At 40.8% G+C, this 27630-nt stretch overlaps 2 protein-coding genes and 1 long non-coding RNA gene across 5 annotated transcripts in view; 2 read left to right on the forward strand and 1 right to left on the reverse strand.

The window, feature by feature from the left end:
* The window catches only part of LOC139633743 (CUGBP Elav-like family member 3), a 26388-nt gene extending 10561 nt beyond the window's left edge, over positions 1–15827 (forward strand). The window contains exons 4-15 of one of the 3 annotated variants that reach the window (XR_011693810.1): positions 3105–3153; positions 5329–5457; positions 6628–6707; positions 7335–7478; positions 8666–8810; positions 9256–9405; positions 9717–9776; positions 10364–10468; positions 11869–12012; positions 12172–12304; positions 12755–12851; positions 14982–15827. Coding sequence is in view for 2 of the 3 variants with exons in the window: in XM_071499633.1 (XP_071355734.1) it covers positions 3105–3153; positions 5329–5457; positions 6628–6707; positions 7335–7478; positions 8666–8810; positions 9256–9405; positions 9717–9776; positions 10364–10468; positions 11869–12012; positions 12172–12299 (1134 nt within the window). In the remaining variant the exon portion in view is untranslated. The remainder of the gene's footprint in view (positions 1–3104; positions 3154–5328; positions 5458–6627; positions 6708–7334; positions 7479–8665; positions 8811–9255; positions 9406–9716; positions 9777–10363; positions 10469–11868; positions 12013–12171; positions 12305–12754; positions 12852–14981) is intronic. The other 2 variants (XM_071499634.1, XM_071499633.1) reach the window with 2 other exon arrangements.
* LOC139633749 (uncharacterized) lies at positions 12229–19183 on the reverse strand. The gene is made up of 3 exons (XR_011693811.1): positions 19122–19183; positions 13576–13660; positions 12229–12356 (listed from the first exon to the last, which is right to left on the reverse strand). It is a non-coding gene; the product is annotated as an uncharacterized lncRNA (long non-coding RNA).
* LOC139633744 (ceramide synthase 2-like) overlaps positions 17771–27630 on the forward strand; it is a 12977-nt gene continuing 3117 nt past the window's right edge. The window contains exons 1-9 of the mRNA XM_071499635.1: positions 17771–18182; positions 22063–22236; positions 22355–22472; positions 22701–22819; positions 24611–24668; positions 25093–25143; positions 25359–25451; positions 27076–27204; positions 27412–27518. Of these exons, the coding sequence (XP_071355736.1) occupies positions 22064–22236; positions 22355–22472; positions 22701–22819; positions 24611–24668; positions 25093–25143; positions 25359–25451; positions 27076–27204; positions 27412–27518 (848 nt within the window). The 5' untranslated portion in view covers positions 17771–18182; position 22063. The remainder of the gene's footprint in view (positions 18183–22062; positions 22237–22354; positions 22473–22700; positions 22820–24610; positions 24669–25092; positions 25144–25358; positions 25452–27075; positions 27205–27411; positions 27519–27630) is intronic.

The following is a 27630-nucleotide window of genomic DNA, read 5'->3' on the forward strand; positions in this document are numbered from 1 at the left end:
CAACAGGAGGAGGAGGGGAGAGAGCAAATTACTGTAAAGTGTGTGTTAGTGGTTTAGGCTTAGAGGGAGATATTTTTCTCCCTGCTTCTGCATCTGCTCTCGAGGCAGCGCCAACATTCAACAGGCACAAACGCTCCCTCCATCATCCTTTTTTTTTTTTTTTGTTCCGTGTCTTTCATTTTTCCTTCCCCTCCTTGCCCCCCCCCACCCACCTCCTCCCTCACCCATCTAATCCCTCTATCTCTCGACCTAGAAGCACCCTTTGTCCTCCTCATTTGTTTTTCACCCGTCTCTTCCGCACGTCGCTCAGGGCAACCTTGTTTACCTGATGTGGGGTTCTCATCACTGGGGTTGTCATGACGATGGCCATGCGAGCACGGTCTTCGTCAGAGCAGCGGGGCCGGTTGCCGTGCCGATCTGAAGTGGCACAGCCTTGATGCCTCCACTTCTCACTGTTTTCCCTCTTGTATATTCTAATTCCAATCTCCTGAGCCATCTGCTGCGCTTCTCCTTATCACCGCCACCACCACGGCCTTCACTGTTTGTCTTCCTGCACTGAAATATGGGCCATGGGATTTTTTACAGGCACCATTCAAACACGTGATCAGACAAAGATGCCACATTAAACTACTGCCATCAGGTTGTAGCCTCAGTTTTTTGAATCCTTAACTCAACTTCACTATGAATTATCTTTTTATCCTTTGCATCAGAAAAGTCACTGATCTAATCTGAGCCTGGTTTAGATTAGATCTGGATTTGAAGACTTTGTATATATTGTATATTGTAGTCAGGGTACAGCATGTACACAGGACTGCAGCAGCCACAGAGGAGACAGAGATCTTGTTCTCAGTATTTGTTTCTAAAGAGGTTTTAGCAGCTGGAGGTTTATGTAAGTGTCACTATACTGAGTACAGAAAACCCCACAGGTGTATGTGAAAACATTAACTTGTACTTATTTAAATGTAGGTATGTGTTACATCCCCTGATGTATATGACCATGTGGTTAAAAGGAAATTGCCACATCTTATCAGTAGCTATCAATTTTTATTTTATCGTATTCATTTATTTTTAAAGCTGCTTTGTTTCCATTTACACGCCTTATTGAAGCATTTCTATTTATTTAAAAATATGTTATTTCTTTAAATCGCATTTTTTAAATAAAATGTGGAATGTACCTTCAAATGAAGTGAATAAAAAAGCTGTGAGAGCATTATGATTTAAATAAATGTGACAGAGAGAGAAACAATGACAACAAAGTATTTCTAAAATTCTGTCTCGGTCCAAAAAGACACAATTAGATGACAAAGTGTCAATGAAGAGTGAGAATAAAGTTACGTGTGGTTTCATGTTTAAAACCCCTGATATAAGCCTAAAACAAATGCACAGTAAATGTCAGGTGTAGAGTAAACATATATTATTACACAGAGGTACATAACTCTGTACAGCTTGCTACACTGTTGTTGATGCACTGTGTACTTTGGGTGCAGAGAACACAAGCAGTGATCGGCATTGTGGTAAACAGTGGACAAAAGACCATAAATGGGCCCTTTTGTCATAACATAAGTGATATTTGTTGAGAGCTTTCCTGCAAAGCACCTTACAACATCAGGAGTACATGGATTTTAGCACGTGGGCCCAGTCAGGATGATGTTACCTCCACTGCAAACAAAAAAATGTGTCATTATAATTGAAACTAAAATTACTATTCACTGACTGCAGCAAACGTCCATTTGCTTGAGTGATTGGAAGATGGTTTTGAGACTTTGCCTCTCCATCTACTCTCTCATCCGATTAATTGGTGCCATCAATTGGACGCTCTCGGCGAGGAGACACAGGGGCCCTCTGCAGCAGGTGTTGGTGGTATTTCAGCTGTCGGTTCGGTACGGTGGCGGTGGCGTGGGGATGGCGGTGTCTGTGCACGCAGCCCTGTTGGCAGGGGGCGCGACCGCGGCCCCGATCAATAGTGTCTCTCTAGGTGAGCGATCGCAGCAGATCAATCAGTGACACAGGATCAGTGACTGGCCGAAATGTCACCAGCTCCATAATTAAGACCTTCATTAAGCCACAGTTAACAGAGTGTCACTCTGTTGCTCTCACCTCGACTCCTCACCTACGTCACCCCCTCCCTCCCCTCTTCACACACACACATCCCCCACCTCCATCCTTTCCTCCATATGCTCCTTTCCTTCTCCTCAATCCCTCTCAATCCCACCCTTCTCCCTTTTGCCCCTTTTTCTTTATTTCATTCAATACCTCTTTTCACCGTTTTCCTGCTCTATACATTTGAAAGTCGAGGCACAGAGGCACTGACGCGTGCACATTTTCATATAGGGGTTTTGTTAAGGAACAATTGTGAGGAAGTAAAGAAAAAAATGGGATTTCAGCATGCCTTTTGATGAATTATGAAAAGGTCGTTTAATCCTTCTCCGTGTCGTGTGTGCTGTACTTTTTCTTTGTGATTCTTTTATTCTTTGTTTTTTTCCCCCCCCTTTCCAACCCTGTATATCCTCGTCTGTCTCTGCCTCTCCGTCAGGCTCAGAATCTCTCACTATTCTGATGCTGTGTTCTCCTGTAATCCAGATTAGCCGGCGAGTGTTCTTAATCTTATCACTTCCCCAATCCCGCGTGGGTGTGTGCTTTTCCTGGTTTTGTGTGATAGGGGGAAAAGGAACGAGAGACGGCGGGATTAGAGCAGATTCTGAGAGAGACTCGGACAGAGGAGGTCGGGGGAGAGGGAGAGAGAGAGAGAGAGAGAGAGAGGCTGTACGACACTGTGAATGTAATATCACACATATCAGTTTCAGCCGTGGTCCACTGCTCCGGAGTGGAGTTGGCAGAAAAAAGAGAGGAGGAAATTATTGGAGGAACATAGGAGGGTGGAGCAGAGGCTAAATTCACACACATCCATACATTCATACGTGTCCCTATTACATCATGTTACAGCAATAATAGATGGAGTATATGAAGTCATATGATTGTCATTTACATCATTTACACGACAATAGTGGCCACATTTTGATTAAGTGGAATTCATTTGAATTTTTCCTGTTTTTCTTGCGTCCTATATTTAACCTGCCTGTGCCGTGTGGCCTCTGTCTTTCCAGATGAACCGCCCAATCCAGGTGAAGCCGGCAGACAGCGAGAGCAGAGGGGGTAAGAGACAGCTGTCCCCCAAGCAGACACACAACACCTGTTCAAACAACAGCACACCTCCACAGTGCACACGGTCATAAATATCAGTCTTCAACAGTTATTCAGTCTTGCATCAACACTTTTAAACTCTTTTTTTTTTTTTTTTTTTTTTTTACATTTTTCTTGCAACAAGTGAAAAAACAAAGTTCGTGAGAGTCATCCTAAAGAATGTGTGACTGATAACAACACCAGAATCAAAGACGTCTATAGAAACAATAATTTGCATAGAAAACACACATCCCTCCGGCAGATTACTGTTTTAACCAAACTACAATTTCAAGTGTCAGTATTAGATTCAATTACCTGTTAAATTACAAACTGCACCTGTGCATCACATGCTGTGCACTGTCTCAGCACCGTCAAAGTCGCATGCTTAAACCGCCACGTGTGTGCTCCAGTGCTGGGTTTTGCACAGCAGTTTTTACAAATGCCACTGAAAAGCCTTCTGCCCCAACATCTAATCAATCAGTCACCTGATCAGTTAGTTTCACCCGCCCACACGGTTAATTATGTTACATCCCAGCTGTTTCTGAAGACCGAAAGCATCATGCTTTTGTTGTTGTTGCTCATTCACTACAATTCATATGCACTGTACACAATCTTTAACCATTTTACAATCAGGAGCACAGTTTTATGGCAGCTGTCGGTTTCAGTAAGGTCCATTTGAAAACCGAAAACTTGAGATACAGCGGACACTTCATCACACATGCAAGATTTTTATTTCTGTCAAAATGCAGTCTGTATGGTGTTTTTTTTGTTTTTGTTTTGTGCTGGAAGAAAAGCTCTAACATCTGAGCAGACGTTCTCCTTTTCACTGCATCCCTGATTTATAACAGGTCTATTCAACAGGGGGACATTTTGACATACAACAGCAGCAAAAGCACCGGTGTAAATAATGAAATTAATGATGGCTGAATTTCACTCCGTTGCTTCATTTTCATTTTCCTGTTATTGTGCATGCTGGCTGGCTGTCACACTGTCATGGCTTACTAGGACACTTGAATAGAAAGGAGCCATTGTTCATGCTATTAGTAACACCTGCGCTTTTCCTGCTGTGACAAGTCAAAATGTCTGCTGTGAAGAAGGCCTGTTGCAGATCCACTCGCTCCAGCATCTCACCAGTTACCTAATCACTTCGTTTTCTCCAGCATTTTCAGTACACATTTTATTTGACCTTATATAATTTAATTTTAATTCTATTTTAGCCCGTTGTCGAAGAATCATGTTTTGCACGCTTTGGCTTGTTTACAGCATTACACGCATACTATGAATTGGTGTTGATCATTTTGCAAAGACATTGATTCCCATCCGTTTCAGTGCTGTATGACAGTGAACTTGCAGACACTGGGACTTTGCTTGAGGTAGATAATTTACTCACTGAAAGATGCCACTGCCCAGACTGGTCACAAAAGTCAGTGTGCTACTGTGCTGGGTGTGTGTGTGCTTACATGTTGACTGTCAAACCACAACTTTTTCATACAGGAAACAACCGAATTCTACTTTTTCTTTTTTTTTTTTTTGGTAACATGACTTACATGACAGATACAGTCCTTTCTAATCAAAAATCATTTTCCATCACAATCTTGTGTAACATTTGCATAAATGTGACAAAACGGTCAAGACAATGACATGCCCACTGCGACTGATTCTGTATGTCAAGCCCCAGCTCTCCGACAGATGATTCTGATGACGGTGTTTTTGGGGTGGAGTGTGATGGAGAATAGTCTGCAGAAATGTAACGTTTGTAGTGAAGGGGCTAAAAACATGCAGAAACGCTGCTCTGATCCTTCACAGACGGGGACAGACGGAGCAGCTTCTCTGACAACACAGAGGGTGACAAACATTTGAGTCACTGCCAGATGCTGTTTGTTTGTTGTGATGTTCGTGTTACTGCACTCTGGTGGCGCTCTGAAGTATGGCAGGCTGACATCCACCCTGCTTTGTAATTGCTTATCACAGTGTTGTCTCTCTATTATTCATGCATGTACGGTGACATGGCACCCCCCCCCCCCCCCCTCCCCTTTTCCCCTGCCTGTATCACCTACTCCCACTTTTCTCCCTCTTTAATCTCACTCACGTTATCCACACATTATCCTGTTCTCTCCCCTCCCATCTTGGCGATCTCCTTCCCCTTAGAAGACAGGAAGCTGTTTGTGGGTATGCTGGGAAAACAGCAGACGGACGCTGACGTGAGAAAGATGTTTGAGCCGTTCGGCAGCATAGAGGAGTGCACGGTGCTCCGCGGGCCTGATGGTACCAGCAAAGGTAACAACAAACAAAACAAACCACTGCAGAAACAGCATATGATACAAAGTGCTATGCATCAAACGAAAGCTTGGCACAGCATAAAAACACTAAAAGTTCAAATAACTTGCCCCAAATCACGACAACTACAGAGGCCGTGGCTTTGTCTCTATTACATTACAGCCTAATAAAAAAAAGGTGTGATATGCAGATTTAATCACAGCACATACAGTATTACTCATTATGCAAATTGTACATTTTTGCTGAAATACTAAGTGCTTTCAACCATCTGTCTTCTGTCCATGTCTTTGAATGAAAACTGTAATAGATTCAGAGTATCTCTCATCATCTGGTAATCCGTTCCAGATTTTTGCCCACACACACTGACAAGTAGTAGATCCAAAATATCTATGAATTTTAACTATTCTTAGTATTATACCCAGGATGACCTGTTGTATGCTCGAACACCACTAAATAGTATAGTACCTGGGCATGTAGGCACATATAGACACGACCCTGTTAGCAACGATTAACCAGTTTTGCGGTTTGAAAAAGTGGATACAACAAAATGTGACATAGCATTTTATTTAAATGACACAGAGTGATTAGACTGCCTCAAATCAATCCATTTTTTAAAACATTAAAGTCATATTTGTTGATTCACTACCCTCCACAGAAATTTCCAGATCACCTATCTCTCAGGTGTCCTTTAGCTTTTGAAGTGCTGCAGTATGAAATGATTTTAACTGGCGACGCTGACTTTGTTTAACTATTTGTATTTTCATCCATCCCTGAGAATTAAGCCCGCGGCACAATTACCATCACGTGAATGTAAATTACAACTCTCACTAACAACAATGCTAATGATATTTGTCATGTAAATCAAAGTCCGGCAACAGTTCAAACACAGATGCTAGATTTTTCTGCGTTTGTTGCATGAGGCATGACTAATGGTGCGATAGGTTTTATGGGTCAGAGCTAATGATGCGTTTGGTGGTTTACGGGCTGTGATTGATGAAGCAATGAATGTTTTGTGGACCATGTTTAATGATGCCTTAGTAGCTGATGAAGCACTAGATGTAAGACAGCTCCTAATGTATTTTTAAAGGGAAGTAGTTTCTTTATACTGTGTGTGTTTGTGTGTGTGTGTTTGTGTGAGGCCATGTTTTAACGGTGTGTCATTTCATGTAGGGTGTGCATTTGTAAAGTTCCAGAGCAACGCAGAGGCCCAGGCCGCCATCAACGCTCTGCATGGGAGTCGTACTTTACCTGTGAGTCCCCCCGTACACACACACACACACACACACACACACACACACAGAAACTACACAGCTACAGCTTGTTACACATGAACTCAAATAGACACACTCAGATGCTCTAAATCTAGTCATTTAGACACTCATCGTGGTGACTCAGCTAATGGTCACCACTTCTCTTTTTTGTCCCCCTCCTCCACACACACACACACACACGGAATCAAGGACAGACTCTTTGTAAAATGTGCTCATTTTTTTCCTGCTGGAGGTCATTTGTACTGTGCTTTGGTGCAGGTTCACTAAATTAAAAGATTATTATTGATGTTAAAATTGCCTTTGGAATTTTCAATTATGGATAGTTTTTTTCTTTTTTGTTTAGATTTTTTTTCTTTAGTTTTTTCGTCTGTATTTGACAGCAGCCGGTAAAGAACTGGAAATAAACGAGGACAAGCAGAGGACGGATGAGTCGGAACAAAGGTCCCTGGCTGGACTTGAACCAGAGACATTATGACAACATGATCAGCTTCTTAAAACCCATCGGCCACTAGGACGCCCTGTGCATTATAACCTGATGTTGAGTCTTGCGTTGATGTGAAAAGCGTCAGACAAAAGGAGTTATGATTCTCTGCGTCACCTCCTCAGGGCGCCTCGTCCAGCCTGGTGGTTAAGTTCGCCGATTCGGAGAAGGAGCGAGGGCTCAGGCGGATGCAGCAGGTGGCCTCTCAGCTGGGCGTCATCAGTCCCATGACCCTGCACCTTGGGGCATACAACGCCTACACACAGGCCGTGAGGAACACACACAGACACATTTCTTTAGAAACACACTCTACCTTTCAGGAGGACTCTCAAAAGTCTAACTGAGAGGTCTATTTTTTATTTTTTTTATTAAATAAATCTCCATAATGAAACACACAGCAAATAACCTTATGTTCTTGTCTCTCGCCTCCTCTCTTTAATGTCTGCTCTCTTTTCTCTGTCTCTCCCTCCCTCCCTCTGTCTAATGTTAACTCAGCATCATTTTTTTTTTTTTTGCCAGAAAGTGAAAATGATTTGATTTAGAATATAGAAACGATGCATAAATCCATACTCCATGTGATATTTTTCACGTGATCTAATAGAGGAGTTTTAATGTCATGCTAGATGATTTTAACTGGAAAAATTGCAATTTACAATGTAGAGTAAAGCCACATCACTGCTCTCGTCTTTGCTAATTGACCATTTAGTGCAAATGGTTTTAGATTTGGCTCATTAACAGTTGTTCGATTTGTGATGCTAAAGGAGGCCTGACCACATTTTTACTCTGCAGCGTTCACAAAGTGCTGCACTTGATTCAAAACTTCAATTAAGGCATCAACATTACATAAAGAAATTGCTGAACAAAAACAAAAAAGGAATTATCAATAAAGTGCAGGGCCTTGCAGTTTAAAGCAGGAACACGCTGCGTGATCTGAAGACAGATTATTACCCTGATTTGGTCTTAATGACTGATTATAAATACTGTGAAGCGTCTGCACCACTTTGTAAAAACGGAGCAGGTCACGAAGGACAGCTGGTCTGTGTTATGTTGCTGCGTGCAGACATGTGGCCTTCAGATATATTGACTGATTGTCAGTCTGGAGCCATCGCAATTATATGAAACACGTTGGATTTTTATGACTGGATCACGTTATTCTAGTTGGTTAATGATGAAAATCTGGGCCTAGTGTGTCTTCCTGTGTTTGTAAACTACAGAAATCCCTCTGATGTTGAGCCTCTTCACAATTTGTTTGAATTTTTTTTACACTTTTCTGGTGTGTTTTTCACTTTACAAGCCTGAGATTAGACTCAGGGTAAACACACTCACCACAGCCTGCACTCTACACACAAAAACGCACACACATTCTCGAAACTCCAAATCTCCTGACTCCCTCTCTCGGCTCAATCACAACCTCTCTCTCTCTCTCTCTCTCTCTCTCTCTCCGTCTGTCCTCCAGTTGATGCAGCAGCAGGCCCTGGTGGCTCAGTCGGCCTACCTCTCTCCTGTTGCCACGGTGGCGGCGGTTCAGATGCAGCAGCTCGCCGCCCTCAACCCCAGCAGCATCATTGCCACGCCGATCGCATCCATCACCCCCTCCTCAGGTAATGAGAGGCAGAGACGTCTGGCTCCGGCCGGCCTTGATTAGATTTCTGCCTGAAATATGAGGACAGATACACAAGGAGAGGTGGACCTAAGAGGACAAAATAACAAACATCTGTTTTGTAGTTTTTCTCTTTTTCAGACTGTCATGATGGCAGCCACGTTAGTTTTAACTTTTAAGCTATAAAAACCAGTAAGTATTAGTATTACTAAAAATATTGAGTATTTAAATTTAGAAATTGAAGCTACAGGCAGCAAATAGTTGGTATTTTTTTATTTGATTAATGACAAAAAAAAATTTCATAATCAAAACTGGAAATCAAATAGTTTTATGTGGACTGATGAGTCATTTCAACAAGTCTGTACGTATCCGCTGTTTTTCCCCCTGCAAATGATGCTTTCATTGAACAATAAAATTTAAAAAACATGCTCTAAACGTGTCTGCAGGTACCAGCACTCCACCCTCCATTGCAGCCACACCTGTTCCTGCTCTGCCTCCACCAATTGCAGTGAACAGCTACCCCTCTGTGCCAGCTCCACCCAACGGCCAGTCGGCAACCGAGACCCTGTACACCAACGGGGTCCATGCCTATCAAGGTACAGCCATCGCACCGGAAGTAAAGAGTAACTGTGTTTCTGTTCCAAAATGTCCCTCCACAGGTTCACAGACTTCCTGCTTTGATGTGCAACAGCGAGGGTCTAATTAAGAGGATATGAGATGAAACTGAAGCTCTAAATGTTATTTGGAGCATGCTGATGTGCTCTGAATAGCATTCAGGTTTTTTTTGTTTGTTTTTTTTTGTTTATTTGTTTGTTTTGGTTTTTTGTGAGTGTGAGTGTGTGTGTGTGTGTGTGTGTGTGTGTGTGAATATACAACAGTTGCTGATGATATGTTTACTGTGTCACAGCTCAGAGTCCTGTCCTGGACCCCCTACAGCAAGCTTATACAGGCATGCAGCACTATACAGGTGAGCCTCAAAGTCTCAGTACTAGTTGTGTTAGATTTGTGTGATATGAAGCTATAAATTGTAAGCTGACATTAATTGATAGAAATGCATTGCTTGTCTCACTGCTGCTAGTGATGATAATATATTTGAGGCATCAATGTTTTTGGGAGAAAAAGAAAATGTACAAAGTTCAAACAAATAATCTCACAAGATGAAATTTCACCACTGGACCTCTGATTTTTTTTTCGTTTCTGTCCCTAGAAATAACTTTTCAGTCTGTGCAACCGCAGTGCGGAACAGTTTTATGTAACATAATGGAATACAGCTATATTACCTTTGCACTCCCCAACTACCCAGCGTTGCATTGTTTAAGTAGAAATTTACACCCAAAGTCAAAACATGCACATACATTACAAAAATGTAAATAAGCAGCTCTATAGAATGAGTCATACATCACAAATTGTATGCAAAACATCTCCCAGTTTTAGCAAATCTGTGGGTGGGAATGCAGCCCTGTCAGATGTTGCTTTGAGTAGAAAATGACCAGTTTGCAGTGCTCTGCCTGCCTCACCGCTGCTCTCTGCTCTCCTGTCCCTCCTCTCCGTCAGCCACCTACCCCGCTGCCTACGGCCTGGTGGGACAGCCGTTTCCCCACCAGCCCACGCTGGTGGCTCAGCAGCCGCAGCAGCCGCAGCAGCTGCAGCAACGGGAAGGTAAACTTAAAGAGCTGTACACACACGTGGAACAATCGTATCTAGGAGAGACATTCCAGTGGTCTTGTATGTTCTAGTCCCTTTACCACAACTTCACCTCATACAGTCACTCTGCAAACAGCGCTCTGGTGTTTTACAAAGCTGATTGTATTCTCTGTATTTTCCTTTACTGCCGTTTAAGATATGTTGGTTTTCATTCATTTTTGTATGATATAAAAATGAAAATATTAACGGGCTTTCTTGAATTATATAATTTATCACAGTGAAGATAAAGTCTGCAATAATCTTTGTCAAAACTGCGGCTGAGACTAACAATTATTTCCATTACTGACCTGACCTGTCGAGTATTTCTTTCACTATCTGAACAACTGTCTAGTCTATAAAATGTCTGAAAATGGTGAAAAATAAAAGAAAAGGAACAATTTCCCAGAGCTGTCTTTCTTCATCTTTACATGTCTTGTTTTGTCTGACTAACAGTCCCAAAACTAAAAACTCAACAAGAGAGAAAAGCAGCAAATCCTGACATCAGAGAAGCTGGAACCAGAGAATATTTCAGGTTTTTGCTTGAAAAAATGATTTAACTTAATCAATCAGTTATTAAGATTGTTGTAGATTATCTTTGTTAAATGACTTATTGATTAATTGACCAATTCATCAAATATATCAATCCAACTATATTGTCATGCTAACATTGTCATAATGTAGGGCAGACTTTTCATTCAGTTCCTAAACTGCATTACTAAGCAGCCGTGATGCAGCGTAAATGAATGCAGACTTGATGTTCACTTTGCACAACAGTCTGATAACTGATCTTCACTCCATATAACACTGACTCGAAATCAATGGCTGCCTTGAACTGGAGGAAAGATACATACAGAAATCTGACAAAGCTTTGTGTGTTAAACAAAGGCTCAGAGGTGTTAAGACATTTTTCTTCAGCCCTTTGTTTTTAAAAGGAATAGCTTGACATTTCGATTTAGAATAGCTCTTATGTCTGTATTGTAAATATGTAACTTGAGCCTGGAGACAATTAGCTTAGCGTAGAACAAAGACCGGAAATCAGGGGGGAGCAGCTAGCCTGACTCTGCCCAAAGGTAACAAAATCCTCCTACCAGCACCTCCAATAAATACATTACCCAAAATATTTAACTATTATATGTCCTGCTCTATTCTGCTCTTGTGTTTTGGTTTTTTAGTTTTCTTTTTTATTAACCCAAATTCTCAAGTAAAGCATGTCTGAGTATCAAGAGCAAGATGAATAAAGTGCTTTATTATTGTTGCTCATTGTGTTCCTCAATTTTAGTGTTTCCTCAACGCCGCACTTTTTACTGATCTCCCAACCTGTCCTGTCTTGTCATGTCATTTCCGTCTCCTTGTCTCTCTCCTGTCTTTGCCTACAGGACCCGAGGGCTGTAACATTTTCATCTACCACCTGCCACAGGAGTTCACCGACTCTGAGATACTGCAGATGTTCCTGCCCTTCGGAAACGTCATCTCTGCGAAGGTGTTTGTTGACCGCGCCACCAACCAGAGCAAATGCTTCGGTGAGTCACGGTGCCGGTAATAGAAGTGGTAATGTCTGTGATGGCTACTGTCACCTTGAGGCTTTTCGAGACTTTCTTCCTCATGTGACAAAAGACATGTTTTCACCACATGTGATGCTGCTGCTGTTTACTTCTCTCATTCCACCTTTTCCTCCTCAGGTTTTGTGAGTTTTGACAACCCGTCCAGCGCCCAGACTGCCATCCAGGCCATGAACGGCTTCCAGATCGGCATGAAGAGACTGAAGGTGCAGCTGAAGAGGCCCAAGGATGCCAACAGGCCTTACTGAAGGAGGTGAGTTATTGTGTATTGATGGGGAGGGATTGATAGACAGCTGCAAATGTGTCTGAAAGTTAAAGAGAAAGAGTGGATGTAATTGGGGGCTCAGCACTTAAATGGTCAGCTTTCATGTGGAACTGAAGAAGTCAATAACCGTACAGTAGATTAACTTTACTGAGGTGGCAGCACTCTAAAGACACCATCAATTTGAAATACAATACAAGGATCAGAAGATACCTATGTTGTGTAAAAGTGGCTACTTCTTTTTTTGCTCAGTACGTAGGGACAGTTTTACTGGGAAGTAGACTTTTACTCGGTTCAAATGTTCTGTCTAACCAGTGTTCTGTCGCAGGGTTGAATGCCAACTACTGTTCGTCATTAATTTTTTGTTTTACTTTTCATTTATTGTTTTTGTGCTGTGCCATATGCCATTTTTCCTGAAAAAAACATCACACCACTCTCAAGACTGTCCCGTCCATACATATATCGTGGAGACGTGCGTCGCTATGGCTACGGTTGCCTAGCAACCGCTAAAACCTCCCCCCTTCCTTCTCACTGCGTTGTAAGTTAATTGGCCTGTGTTGGTTGCTGTGGCGATATTGCCTGTGATGGTTGCCATTAGCAATTTTTTATTTTGGGCCGTTGCCTTGATTCACCATGCTCAACTGCATGGCGGGTTACTGTGGCGACCATGAACTGTGTTTGGTGCGTTGTGAGTTTCCTCTTATTATTTTGCCCTGGTTTTTAATCCTTGCAAACACTGATCAATAACTGTCACTTTACCTCAGCATCTGTAAGTAATTGATTATCATGACACGCTGCTTTTCTTTTTTTAAGTCCTCTAAAAGCTTCAATGCTCAGAGCTAAATTAGCCTGTTGTCCATCAAATATGGATATATTAGAATTTTTTCCTTTAAGACTTTTTTGGTTTTGATTACTTTCCTTTTTGTTGTCTGTCATGATTATCATTCTTACACATTCCCTCTGTTTAGTTGGTTGGTGTGGTAGTTTTTCGGTGATGCGGGGTTTTTGTTTGGTTGTAACTCAAATCCAAGTGACTTTGTGCCTGAACTTTGTTTGGTTTTTTGTGAGACTGAAAATGTACTGAACGTGCCCCTGTCTATGGTTGACAACATAGTATTTGTGTATGAGTGACTCTGCGTGTGAGCGTGAGCCGGAGAAGAGGTGTGTACATTCATATTTGCGCGAGTGTTTTGTACTGAGTAGATGTGAAAAAACGTTTGTGTGTAAGTGAATGTGTGTGTCGTACCAACTGAGACACTAACCATACTCTAGAAGGTTTTGGGTAAAGCTGTTTGGTTCCTGTGACACGTGCTGCTGGCTGAGGAACTGCATTCCTCTGTAGAAATTCTGGAAAACACCAAAAACATAAGACATAATCACCAAAAATTACAACATTCAAATATCATGACCTAAAATGTCCACTTCATATCAAGAACCAGAAATTAATAATGTGTCTTGCACAGGGTATCTGCAGGTCATTAACACGAATCAAAAGTAAAAAAAAAAAAAATCCCTTCTAATGTCTTGAAAAGCCTGATATTCAGTTTCTAAGAAAATTAAATATTTAAACTTCTGAGAAGCAAAATTTACAAGGTTTGAGTCATTTTTAGGCAAAAAAAACAGCCAGATTTTCTCTGTATCACATCAAATAAAACCCCTATGTGACAAATGAATGCATTTCATTTCACTTTGAACACCCCTGAACATACAGCTTCTCCCCTTTTTCTACCTTGAACATCTTTAAGGCCCCACACTGCATGACAGTATCATACATATTCTGTGTCAGCTTGTTTCAGCTCTTCATTGAAGCTAAATCTTGTTTGCACTGAGTGAAATATTCAAACCCAGCACTCCATGTTTTTATGGATACACCTTTACATCACAGATTATGCATAGTTTTATTCAGGCTTCCCTTAAATCCACCTTGACATATTTGATATCTTTAATTTTAGTGTCTGGAAATGAAACTATAATTTATAGAAAATAAAGTGGGTTTGAACAGAGTATGAGAGTAATGTCTGCTTGTTAAGGGGTTTTTTAATAGAATCTGTATTTAGAAGTGACAGATGATTCCCATTTACCGCTCTGATAGACAAATGGTATTAAATATAAATAAACTGGCATTGAAAACATGTATTAAAAATGATGAACTAGTTGTTACTGGTACCTGCAGATGTCCTGTTGGCAGCAACATGCATCAAAAATAAAGTATGCGGTGGATGATTTGAAATGCTGAATCTGAGGCGTCACCTCCCTGAGAAACTACAGTTTGGTGAATGGCATGGTTCTGAGTATTATTAGAATAAATGTGTAATATTCTCCCAACTGTTTCCTAAAATCTGGACAGTTTATCCCCCCACCAGAATTCCTACTGTGCATGTTCTGAATTAATTTGCCTGCCAAAAGATTTGACAGAGTATTTTCTAAGAACGTGCATACACTTGCAGCAGTATGACTGTCACTATTTAAGTTGCATGGACACTAGTTGATTACTGAGACTCTCCCTGAGGCATCAGTGCAAGCAGTGTGTATTGCAGACACCACTCCACTTCCAAAGTCTTAAATGTATGTGTTTTATCTAAGTGATTAGGTTTAAAATGCTTTCTGCTCTCTCTTTTTTTTTTCTCCCTCTCTCTCTCTCTTTCTCTCTCCTCTTCTTTGCCTCCAGGAAAACCTAAGAGTTCAATCAAGAAAACCACTTGGGATGTCCCAGCCTTGTTTGGTTGTTTGACCAACCGTATAGCACAGGAGCAACACTTCACAAAAAGGCAGTATCACGTGTATGCGCTTACAAAAAAACAACAACAGCAGCAGCAGCAGCAGCAGTAATATGAGCAACAAATACATCTTCAGAATCAGCATTCGCAATATCAGAAGTGCTCCAGAGTTCCTACTGTATCATTCCACTGCTGGATTCATTTATATTATGTACATACTCTATTGTCGGCAACAAGATCTACATGTTAAGAAAAAGCATATCACTGATGTTATTCTACTGAACAGGGTTCTACTGTATAGTGTGATTTGTGGTCTATGGCGTGAACAGAGGGCCAGTCTACACAGTCAGAGGCAAAAGAAAATACTACTCTGTATGATTACCATTGGTAATATTGTTATGTAGAGTTAGTTTTATTATTTATACGTAAATTAAAAACATGGGGTAATTAAACTGGAAGAGAAATGGATTTCCTCTCACTGTACATACCTTGGTTTAAAAATGGAGTTAAAAGGACTTAAAAACTTCACGAGTTGAGATACTCTGCTGCCACTACTTTTCAAATTAACAAAGCAGGAGGAAGGGCTGGGAATTTTTCTATCTTGATTTTTTACGTTTAATTTATTTGGTAATCAATCTGACGTGGGGGAAGATGTGAAAATTTCTTTTTTAATTTAAGAGGAAAAAAAAAAAAGAGGATTCCTGTGGTCTACAAGACAATGAACACACTTATTATAGAGTTTTTAATTACATAAATGTACCTATGGAAGTAAAAAAAAAACCAAACAAAAAAACAAACATAATGTTTCTTTATTTATTCTCTACAATTACTGTTTTAAAACATATGTCTTTAAAAGAAAATAAAGTACAATTTAGAAAAAAGTTTCACCGTGAGAACTCTCTGCTTAATACTGTGTTATTTACCGAATGATTCTGCCTGTTTTTCCAAGGTGACAAATCAAATGCAAATCAGAAATCATAGGGGAGTTTGCTGCTCTCTGTAGGCCTGAAAAGGTATTGAGGAAAGTGGAAAACATCTGAAGGAAATGATGAAATTAAATGTTTTTTGTGTTTTTGTTTGAGGCATAATTACAAGCCTGTAGACAATAGCCCTTATGATTGGACATCATTATGTTAAACCGTGAATAATCCCACTTCAGCAAGTTCCCACCATGATTAACTGATGACTCTACATGCATAAATATCCCGCTCAGATGTGAAGAAGATGGAAAAAGGCTGAGGTGTGTGTAACCACAGCTGGGGTGTGCAGTGAATCTGTCCGTCACAGCATTTTGGGTTTGGTCTGATGGGTCCAAACATGCCTTGACCCTCTTCGGCATGCTTGTGTCTGTGTGGCTATGACGGGTGATCAATGCCACGTACTCATAATAGGGTGAGGAAGTTTCCACACTGTTGGCACTGCTGCTGCAATTTGAGGAGAAAACAGCTGCAATACACAGTAACTTGAGAATCTACTATTATAAGCTAACTTTTTTAGCCAACGCATGGTTATGACAGGGTGATGGAAATCATGCGGGATGTGTAGGTAAATAGTTAATTGTCACTTTTCATTATTTGTTCGGAATTGACTACACAGCAAAGTCCTGGTGAGCAACAAGAAGACAGAAACCAGAGTTACTGCACAACAATGGGAAATGGCAGATGGTCAAGTGAAAAGAGGAACATCTGGGAGTCCACGCGTTAGAATGCATTGTTGTTTAAGGCTAATGCATTGTATTTCGTGAGCATAGTCTTTTTCAAGTTAACCTTTAAGGCCTCAGATCATGATGATTATGAAAGCCATATAGTGTGCAAAAAGAAAAAATCAAGAAAGAACAATGTGTTGAGCAGACTCGTGATAGTTTTGTCATTAAATTTGAGGTAAGAAGCTACATTCAAGCACACAGCACAAGCCTTCCTACCACCTAGCTGAAGTGTCTGATACCAAGTGTGCAGCACACACACTAATCTTAAACCTTGAACCTACATTTCTCATATTTATGGCAACCAGTCTTCACATTTATTGCAGCATAGTTGTTAAATTCTCCATGATAGGTAAATGCACATTTATCACAGACAAGCATGTTCCCTCGCATCTGAAGAATATGTTTTGAAAGCTGTGGCATCTGTCTCCATAACACCGCAATGCTTTATTTATAATGGCATGTGGTGACACAACTTTTATCTCTCTCAAAGGAATTTTAAATCGAAAGCAACTGGACTTGGTTATTTGTCTAGGAAAACGTTTTCACCTCTCATCCAAGAGGCTTCATCGTTTTCCTAGACAAATAACCAAGTCCAATTGCTTTCGATTTAAAATTCCTTTGAGATACTGTGACCTGGACAAATGAGAATATTCACAAAAACTTTTATCTCTCTCAAAATATTGCAGCTATTGCAATTTAGATATTGCACTTAGATATAATGCCATTTCAATAATATTCCAATAGGCTATGTGAAAACAGTGGTGCATACATTGGAATCGCAAAGTATTCAGACTCCTTTACTTTTTTTTTTTATGTTATGTTGCAGCCTTACGCTAAAATTCTTTCACTTCTTTTTTGCCTTCTCATCAATAAATGAGAAGGCAAAAAGAAGAATAGAAAAACTGAAACCTTCATTTCTGTCCCATTTTGTCCGCTTAAGGTTTGCATCAAAACTTGGGCACTAACCACCCCTCATACAGAAGGAGGCCCACGTCACTTTAAATAGCCTGCTCCCGCCCCCCGCTCCTCTGTTAACATACTACCATAATATCCACTGTACCCGACTGCTTGAAATCCCCGGCTGGACGGTAGCAAGCCGAACCCCATTCACACTACTTTTCTCAGGCGGAGACGTGATAAACAAAACATTTTTCCCCCCCCACTTGTTTGGATCAGCCTGAACTCACGACAGCAAGGGAGGACTTTGAGGAGAAAGTGCGACACAGTTATTTTTTTTTTTTTTAATTTTTCCCCGAGAATGTGGCGAACCTGAGGTTTAGAGAAAAGGAAAAAAAAAAAGGGGCGAATTGCAGCTCATTGAACGATCAACAAGTGGACGTGTTTGATGGCGAGAACTACTTGAAATCTCCTCAGCTACAACCGGAAAGGAGGAAGAGCAGCCATACATTTCAAGAGCACATTACCTGCCCGCACACAGTGAAGAGAGGTAAGTTGGCTGCACCGTTACTCGGTGGACTTCGGCGTCTGTTAGCATCGTGAAACCCTCGGTGAGGGCTCCTTTACCGCCTCAAATCCTAGACTACCCCGCAGGCACACACACCGTAAGCTGCTATTTTTAGAAAGAAACGGGTGAGACGTGTTATGAGGAGGATTTATGTGTAGTTTTACCCGGGGAGCGGGGGTTCAACTTAGCTGACCCCCGCTCTGCTTGAGACACTCTCGGATTCAGCCGTTGGGAGCCGTTGGAAGGAACCGCACATCAAAGTTAAGCTAGTTTACGGGCCTTTGCTTGTCCTCATGTCGGGGATGTTTGCTCAGGAACACCGCGATAAGAAAAGGTCATGAAACCAATCGGGCCCTGGCCAATAAAGCGCCACGGCCCCCCAACTCCTGAAGAAATACAGAAGTTGGTTCCATAAGAGCGAACGGCCATTTATTGTAGCTTATGGTGCAATTTATGTATGCGCAAAAAGTTTTCTAGCGTAAGCTGGGGATGTCGCCACGCAAAGTTAGCCCCTGCTTTTTCTTTTTTTACGCGTCTGATTCAAAGCGAGACCTATACGTGGTCCTGTGTAATGAGCCTTCAGTTAAAGTCACTTTGATGTTGGGGAAACTTGTACAAAGCTCCATCTCAGTGAGTCAGGCTATCTGTTCCGCTATGTCCGGGAGACTCCCCGCTTGCGCCATGCGTGCGTACTCTGCCACTCCCTGCACGGGGCTTACGCAAACAGCGTAGACGGCGGTGACAGACACAGGCAGCTAAACTTTTAAAGATGACAGCAAGCCTAAAGTTGAGATTATGCAACCGGATATGCCCTCATTACAGACTGAGAAACTCTGACTCTCTTACGGGATTTTAGATGTAAGATACGAGTCATTTGTTTTGTGTCATGTGGGGAAAGTCAAATTCATCTTATTTACATACCTCAGCATTACAATTTTGTCTCCAAGGACTTTACAATCTGTACAGCATGCCCTCCATCCTTCAGGGTTTTGGTTTAAAAAAAAAATAATAAATTTAAAAAAAAACCCACTGTAAATAGGCGTTCCACTGATTTTTTAAAAATTTGATTTCTTTATTTTTACACATAAAGTTATTGTCAGTCAGAGTACTGCTTAGCCAGCCACTTGAAGTCTCCTGTGGCTTTGGACACAGGTTTCCAGAGTTAGAAGGGTTATCATACCCTGGGATTTGGACTTTTTCGACACCTTAACAAAAACTTAACAAAAGATAATTTTTATTTACAGTGCCTTGAGGCCTGAAATGTGTTGAATGCATTTCCCCCCTCAAGGAACATTGACGATTTTAAAAACCTGCATTGTGTACTAGCTTGTGTTCATCTTCCCAACCTTTTGCTGGTGCATCGCTGCAATTCTTGCTGCATTGCCACCACCTGTACACCAGCGGAATAGTGTGAAACTATAAGCATGCTCACACAGGTGCACAAGAACAACCAAAGTGGCAGCCATTAGTGGTGGTCAAAAACAAGGGTGGTACCTTTTGACAGGCCTTGGACTTTATAAGAAGACATTTAGGAGGTGGGTGGGGACCAATGAAAGATTCTTTTGATTTGCATTATGGGATGTGTAATGCGATTTGTTGACTCATACTAGGCTGAAATTCATGCCAGACAGCAGTGGGAATAGTAACTCTTTCTAGTACAGTACTCTCCTTTTGGGACTCATCCAAAAACGCCACACCTGTTCGCCAACACTAAACCAGTGGTACCAAAGCGGCCCATTGTGTTATGGTTGTTCCCAAAGCTGCCCTTAAGTTTGAGATGTGTAAGCACTAACTAAGTGGTGAGTAATGATGCTGGATAAAATGATGAAGTCATGCTAGAGATGGAACAAAAGATGTCTTCAGTGATAGATGTACAGACACAGTTAGCAGATGCCTGTGGTTTATTTCCAAGTTGAATAGCATAATTTAAAATGCGATCCCCCCCTTAAGTCCAAAATGTGTTTTATTTTGAAACTGCGAAAGACCTGAGCTGAGCTGTATCCACCTGTCTATTGGCCTCACATGTTTATTACACTTTATACTGGATGATCTGTAAACATAGGTTGGCCAACAAAATAAAATGCAAGTTTACTTTAGCTTCCAGCATTTGCACCTGCCAAAGCCACTGGAGCCAGACCTGTTCTTCTTCCAACTGTTGATGTCCTTCAGTCAGTTAACCCCGAGGAAATCACACACCCCCAGGAGCAGACATCAAACTGTTAAATTCTTTGTATTGCAGAAAGGCTGGTGCTGCTGTCAACTTCCTGTCTTCCATAAACACCTATTAACGTGGGTTTTTACTGCATGTAAGATGTGCACACTTTACTCGTTGTTGCTTCTCATGTTGCAAGTTTGGGAATTTAGCCTCAGTTGCTGTTACACTTAGAAAAGCTACAGGAAGTGTACTTTGCATTTAAGAAACAGGACGCACACCTGAGAGCTTCTGCAGCCGTGAGGTTGACTTCCAGCTCCCTCTGTTAGACAGTAAAACCGTCTGTGTGTTCATTCAAATCCCATAAATCCACAGAGAGCAGTTTGAAGTGTTTAAAAGACTTAACATGACCTGCAGTTGGCTAAACACAATGGTGGAAACAGAGAAAGTAAACGTGTTTATTTCAGCCACAGTTCTATGGAGTGAAATTAAGATAGACCGATAGATTTCTGACATGAGGGGGGACAAAGAGTAGGCAACAGGTTCCATGAAATCCGCACACTGATTAACTTGAACACATAGGATAGTTGATGTTTCAAGCTAAGGCGATTTATCTTTAAACTACAAAATCTGTTCCTGTTGAGGTAAAACTCCCGTTGCAAGAGTTACTGCACATTCTTGGTAAGCTTGTAATGGGTTAAAGTCCACACACACAGACCTTGTTATGGGATCTGTCAGGAAGTGTGTGACAAGCTAAATTTTCCACTCCACTCACACTTTGACACAAAGCTTTGGCGGCAGAAATAAAGGTGCAGCAGTATAATATGATCAGACTCAAAATCTGCTGACCTTACATTGTAATGTATTGAAGTCCACAGGTAGCTAAGTGCTCTAATTACTGCCACTAATTACAGCAACGCTGGTGTCATCCCAGTTTCTCTGACTGCAAAATATCTTTATAGGTTATAGTGGAAATGATTAACAGTTAACGGGGGAATATCACGAGTGGTCTTGCTCAAGAGATTCTCAGCACATGTTGTGTTCATTGTGCAATATCCTTTGCCTAATTCAGACCTTCAATCTGGTAGAAATGAATGAGAAATTATTTAATTATGGAAAACATGTAATTATTACAAGGTGTTATCGGATATAAAAACAATTTTTTCCTGTAAAATTCTGTCAGTGTCAACATCGGGACTTTTTGTTAGATGTACTGTATATGCAGATGTCCAACGTGGCAACTGTTGGAAATGTGACACCTTTTTTAAGTGTCAGTAAATGTGTCATCCAGCTGCAGACAAGAGTTAATGTTTTTTCAAGAAATGGAAATTATTGCCAAACTGAAGTCCAGTGTAGTGCCCTAGATGAATTCTCATTGGTTTTCTGATGGCACCGTGAGCACCATAACAAAATCCTCCCCTCATCTGGAACAGGAAGTGCCCAGATACGGTGCCTGTTGCCTGATGCCCGGTGAGATTAATTACTTTTAATCAATACCCACTCCTCTCAGCCCTCTCTGTTTCCTCTCCTTCCTCTCAGGATATTGTCACGGCTGAGTGAGTTTCTATATTTATCTAATGGAAAATGAATGGAGATCAGCAAGGAGACAAAACTGTCTTTTTAATTCCCTGTCTTAATTTCCTTCCACAAGGTAAAAAAAAAAAAAAAAAGAGAGAGAGAAAAATCCCCTTTTCACTCTGTCGTCTTTAGGATGATGTCTTGGCTTAGCGAGCAGATATGGGCGGACTGGATTTGGTTTCCCGAAGGCCACGGCTGGGCTGACCTGAAGGACCACGATGGCAAAGTCTTCCCTAAAACACAGGACCTCTGGGCTACTATCCCTATCGCTCTCTGCTTCCTAGTCATCAGACAGATATTCGAGAGGTGAGTCATCTGCTATTTGCCTATCAATCTGCCTCTCTACCTGTGTGTTTTGCATGTGTCTTTCTGACAAATGTGAGATGTGCAAGTGGTGTTTCTCATGCAGTGTATTTTCCTTCAGGACAGTAGCGACTCCTCTGGCCTCTCTGCTGGGAGTGCGTGACAAGCAACGTGTCAGTGCTCCTCCAAATCCCACCCTGGAAGCCTATTTCTGCAGCACATCAAAGCATCCCACACAGGTAATCATCCTGCATATTTCAGGAAATTAACACTGCTTCGTACTTACTGTGTATCCTTATTATGGAATTTGGAGATGTTTACGTAGTGTTGGTGATGATTTACGTATAAATGGACAAGAATGACAGCATGATAAAAATATTACATAGCTTCACTACCAAGTCTTTTGTGACAGGTCAGCTACCATCATTTTATGACTACAAACATCCTTGTCCTGCTTTTGTTGCTAGAGCTCCATTGAGAGTTTAAGTAAACAGACGGGATGCTCAGTGCGGCAGGTCCAGAGGTGGTTCAGGCGGCGGAGAAACCAGGACCGGCCCAGCAAGCTTAAGAAGTTTCGAGAAGCAAGGTAGCTAAACTTCTTCAACAGACTGTCAAATTCACCCCGAACCATTTTCTGTCTTTCATACCACTACAGTGGTTTAAAGAACAGGAGCCTGTTCCAGAAAGGAGTTTAAACAAACTCTGAACCTAACCCCAAACTCTGAGTCGTCTGATCCTGATGTGAGAAATTCAGAGATTTCGGTTCTAGAGCTGCTGATCAGAATCAGCTTTATTATCTATTCATGAATGATTAAAAGTTTAAGCCATACCTCAAGAATTCACACAGCAATTACGACAAAGTTTCACACAAATGGTTAATATTTTATATGATTTTGGATACACAGGGATATAACCTGAAACTAGTCTGAGTGGAGGAGGCATACAACCGCAAAACAGTAATTCTAGTTAAATATATTTATTTAGCTGTAATCTGATGGGATCAAAGTATGTGCTGTTGGCAACAAACAGATAAGACAAAAGTTTATTTACAAACCTTTGATATAACCTTTAGTCCATTTTGATGATTTGCTGTTGAAAAAGCATCAACAAGTCAAGACTATACATAGTTACAGCTGCACTTCAATCATGCAGTCATCACTCAGGCATATTCACATAATCTCCAACAGGATATGTATAAGTATGATAGACATTTTCCAGTGTGACCAATCACAACATGAGAAATGATTCTTCACGGATCAGTGTCTTGTGTGTCTAAAGCGTCACACAGATTTTGTTTGTCATTATTATTAGTTGCAGTGATTACTGCAGTAATGTACAATGAATGTTTCGGTGCAGGGGCACTGATTGACAACCTGACAGTTGTCTTAATATCCACAGAGCCACAGATAGTGTATAGATTTTATTCTGAGCTTAGGATGACTCTATGATGTGTAACGTTTGAATGTAGCTGTCTCTGTCCTTACATCGATGACATTAGTAAAGATAGGCCCTGGGTATCAAACTAATGTCCAACTGGGATTTTGATCTTCTTCTCCCGAATTGAATTTCTGCAAATCCCTGTGCTTTGATATCAACTGTATGGATGAGGAGATGCATCTGTGTGTCAGGTAGCTCATTCAGAGTAACTTCAGAGTAAGTTACCACAGTAACTGACTCCCAGTTAAAGTGATCTCTGTTTCTGGAACAGGAAATCCAGTGTTAACAAAGATTTTTCACTAGATCTGCTTTCTGGAATACACCCCAGATCTTTCACACTAGAAACCTGCTGCTGCAAACTTTCAACATGTACTTTTGGTAATATTTCATCAGTGGTGCGTTGATTGCACTGTTTTAAAGCTTAGGGACTAACTGCTACATAATGTCAAAAATGATTAATGATTAAAATGAATGATTTAAATATGCTGCCACTTCATGGCTCACTAATAGATTATTTCATCATCAGTGTTGTGGCGTTCAACCATGTCAACCCTACAGAACAGGAGCAAGTATTTCTCAAAAGCTGTTACAAAACAATCCACAGTAATGGGAGGGTACACACTGTACGGTCAAGAAGAGAAAAGCTGCAAACTAGTGCAAAATGTAAAACAAAAGTAACCCAGCTGTTTCCCATCAGCGGTCAGAGGGGCGGTTGTGATTCAGGGTTTAAATTCCAATGATATACATTAGTGATAGGAATCATTATTCAAGATGTGATAAGGGGGGTTGTGAAATGTCTTTGTCAGAACCTTTAGACTCAGGTTGCACATGTTCCTTACACCCTGAAATGACTTTGGTCCATGTTGTTGTTTTATAGTTGGGACAGATTTATTTGCACTGTAATATGGTATTTCTGAGATTGCTGTGCATTCTTTTTCAGTTGGAGATTTACCTTTTACCTTCTTGCTTTCTTTGCTGGCCTGGCAGTTCTTATTGATGTGAGTACTATGTCAGAATCTGTCTGGCACTGATAGTGGTTGTTATAATAAGCAAAAAATCAGTTGATGTGTAATTTCACAACATATACCGTAACCATGACATCCACTTTTGTCATAAATAGAAATGGACTATCCATATTGTCACCTTAACTTAAAGAAAAACAATCATACATTAATTTTTTTTTTTTTTTTTTTTTTTTTTTTTTGTCTTCATCAGCAAAATGAAAGTCATCTGTTTGCTAAGTGCTACATGCTTATCAAAGCTACAGAAATGCAGGAAATTGGATTTAAACATTGTAGCCATAGCAGACAGACTGTTGGATGCCACACACATTGTTTTCATCTGTATTCCTGCTTGCTGTTTGTACATAGTACTTGTGGTGTTGTGTTGGACACTTAATATTGAATATCTCTCTCCCCTCAGAAACCATGGTTCTATGATATGAAGCAGATGTGGGATGGCTTCCCGAAAATGGTATGCCAAGTGTTACGACCCGAAACGTCTCTGCAGCTAATCTCATATTTAAATACTGTCATTTTTGTTTAAATTTACACACGTGTAGATCACAAAATGTGCAGAAACTGGCCTCTCTTGCTTTTCTGTTTGTTTACCAGATTACTGAACTGACTAATGGGTGAAATTATTGGTAACACGCTGTTCCAATGGATCTTTGTTTCTCTTTTTCCCAGCCACTGTTGCCATCTCAATACTGGTACTACATGATCGAGCTAGGCTTCTATGTCTCACTGCTTTTTAGTGTAGCATCAGATGTCAAACGTAAGGTAAGTGATACAATGATGCTTCCTAAACTTTGTTATCTCTCTGTAGTATAAAACCTCTTAGCAGCCTTCCATCAATAGCGATCACTCAGTGAGTGCATAAAATAATGAAAATGATCTGTTGTGTTGGCAGTGTATTTTGAGGTTTGGATATTGATTTCTCCATTAAGAAGTCCTGACTTTATGCATTGTATTGAGTGGAGCTGTCAGAATTCAGAATACCATTAAAGATTATATTCATTTCCTCTCATGCCTTCTTCTTTGTCAGTTTGGTAATGTCACAGTGAGTGAGCAACAAACTGAACTGTGTCTTTGAGGTCGGGGATGTTACTTCTCCAGTAAATGTGTGACCAGAGCTCTGAGGGAAGTCGCACTGTGGGCAGACAGACTGACCATTTTGCCCACAGGTCTAACTATCACTAACATTGTTGTAAAAGGAGGCTGACCTTCAAACCTGTCAGCAAATTGCAAGGCCGCAATCCCAGTACTAATCATTTAAAACAAAACAATAGATTTCTGAGCTTTCCTGCAGAGCCACCATGTTGAAATCAGCCTCTTATTGAAGGATTTGTTTTGTAACTTTTTGTTAAGTTCCTTTCTGCCTCTGTGTATGGATTTAGTTTCTTTTAATAGCTGTAAATCTGTATAATCATAGGCGTCATTAGGCCTGGGCATCTGGGGCTTTATTTTTTTAAACAAATATAAGAATAATAAAAATAGCCCTGAGTGTATTCAGTCGTCACCAATCGTGCATTAAATAACATGATATTGTGATTAGTAACACAAGTACATTTTGGGTCATTGAAGAAGCAGATCTACTTCACACTACTGACTTTTGTGAGTGAGTGAGTGAGTGAGAGAGAGAGAGAGAGATCTGGTGGTAGCTAACGAGCTAAAGCTATGGATATAAGATTTTTTCAAAAACAAAAAGAATGAAGGAGGCACGTAGGGCTAGAGGCGGTGGAGGATGAGTCACCTGTTGCTGTAGCAGCAGCAGCAGATGCATCAGGACCCCAGAGTCCCACTGACTCACCTACTAGCTCATGTTGGTGGAGAAGAGGGCTCTTTAGCTAACTAGTTAGTCTAGTGAACACACTAATGTGTAGCGTGCAGCGTCCTCTAAATAATTCAAAGTGACACTGAGAAGATGATATTTAAGAGGTTAAAATATCATGCTAAGGTCCTTGTTCACTGCGTAATAATGGACATGAAATGGAAGGTGTAAACGACAAGGTCATGAGTAAATTAGACACATGGCGAAACAGCTGTGAAATAAATAGGACTATAAAACAAAAATACAGTGTAACACGAGAGTGGTTAGTAAAATATATAAAAATAGAAGGGGAAAAACATGTTAACTAGGTAAAACCTAGAGCAAATGAGACCGTTGTTCGAGATGCTGTGCGTTTAGTTGTGGGTCGATAAAAGTAGAGAGCTACAATTTGCTGTTTACCATGGGTGCACATCTCCTATGTGCAGAGAGTTAATAATTTGTAAAACCAGCATCAACAGACACACACTGTCAATTAGTTACCGGTCTTTACAGCTCGATCAATTGGTGACCAAACACTGTTGGATTTTGTTTTTACAACATCTCTTTCTGTCTCTTTATTCGTTTTTTCTGCAGGATTTCAAAGAGCAGATAGTTCACCATGTAGCCACCATCCTCCTTATAAGTTTCTCCTGGCTGGTCAACTACATCCGGGCAGGGACTTTGATCATGTTGGTGCATGATGCCTCCGACTATCTAATGGAGGTACGACAATATGCTAACATGGCAGAAAAAGTATAATTTTAAGAGATTAAGTTAATAGTTGACTCATATACCTCATAACCTCTTCATTGGTGATTAGCTTCATGATAACAGTACTAAGATCAGAGCACTGTCTTCCCCACACAGTTCACTGTCTGCCCTCTAGAGGGGAATAAATGAAAAGGTGACGCTGATCTCTTTTCATTCCAGTCAGCCAAAATGTTCAACTACGCAGGTTGGAGGAAAACCTGCAACTTCATCTTCACTGTGTTTGCTGCTGTTTTCATCATCACCCGCCTTGTCATCCTCCCTTTCTGGTAAATGATGTTATAACAGACTTAATGTAACTGCAGTGAGTCACTGATGTTTGTCTGACAAGAATGATTGAGAAATCTGTGTGATTTTTTTTTTTTTTTGGCCTGCTTCGCT

The sequence above is a fragment of the Trachinotus anak genome, unplaced genomic scaffold (assembly GCF_046630095.1).
Source record: "Trachinotus anak isolate AG129_WGS33_773 ecotype Australia unplaced genomic scaffold, CSIRO_AGI_Tana_v1 ptg000016l, whole genome shotgun sequence".
In the NCBI taxonomy this organism is placed as follows: Eukaryota; Metazoa; Chordata; class Actinopteri; order Carangiformes; family Carangidae; genus Trachinotus; species Trachinotus anak.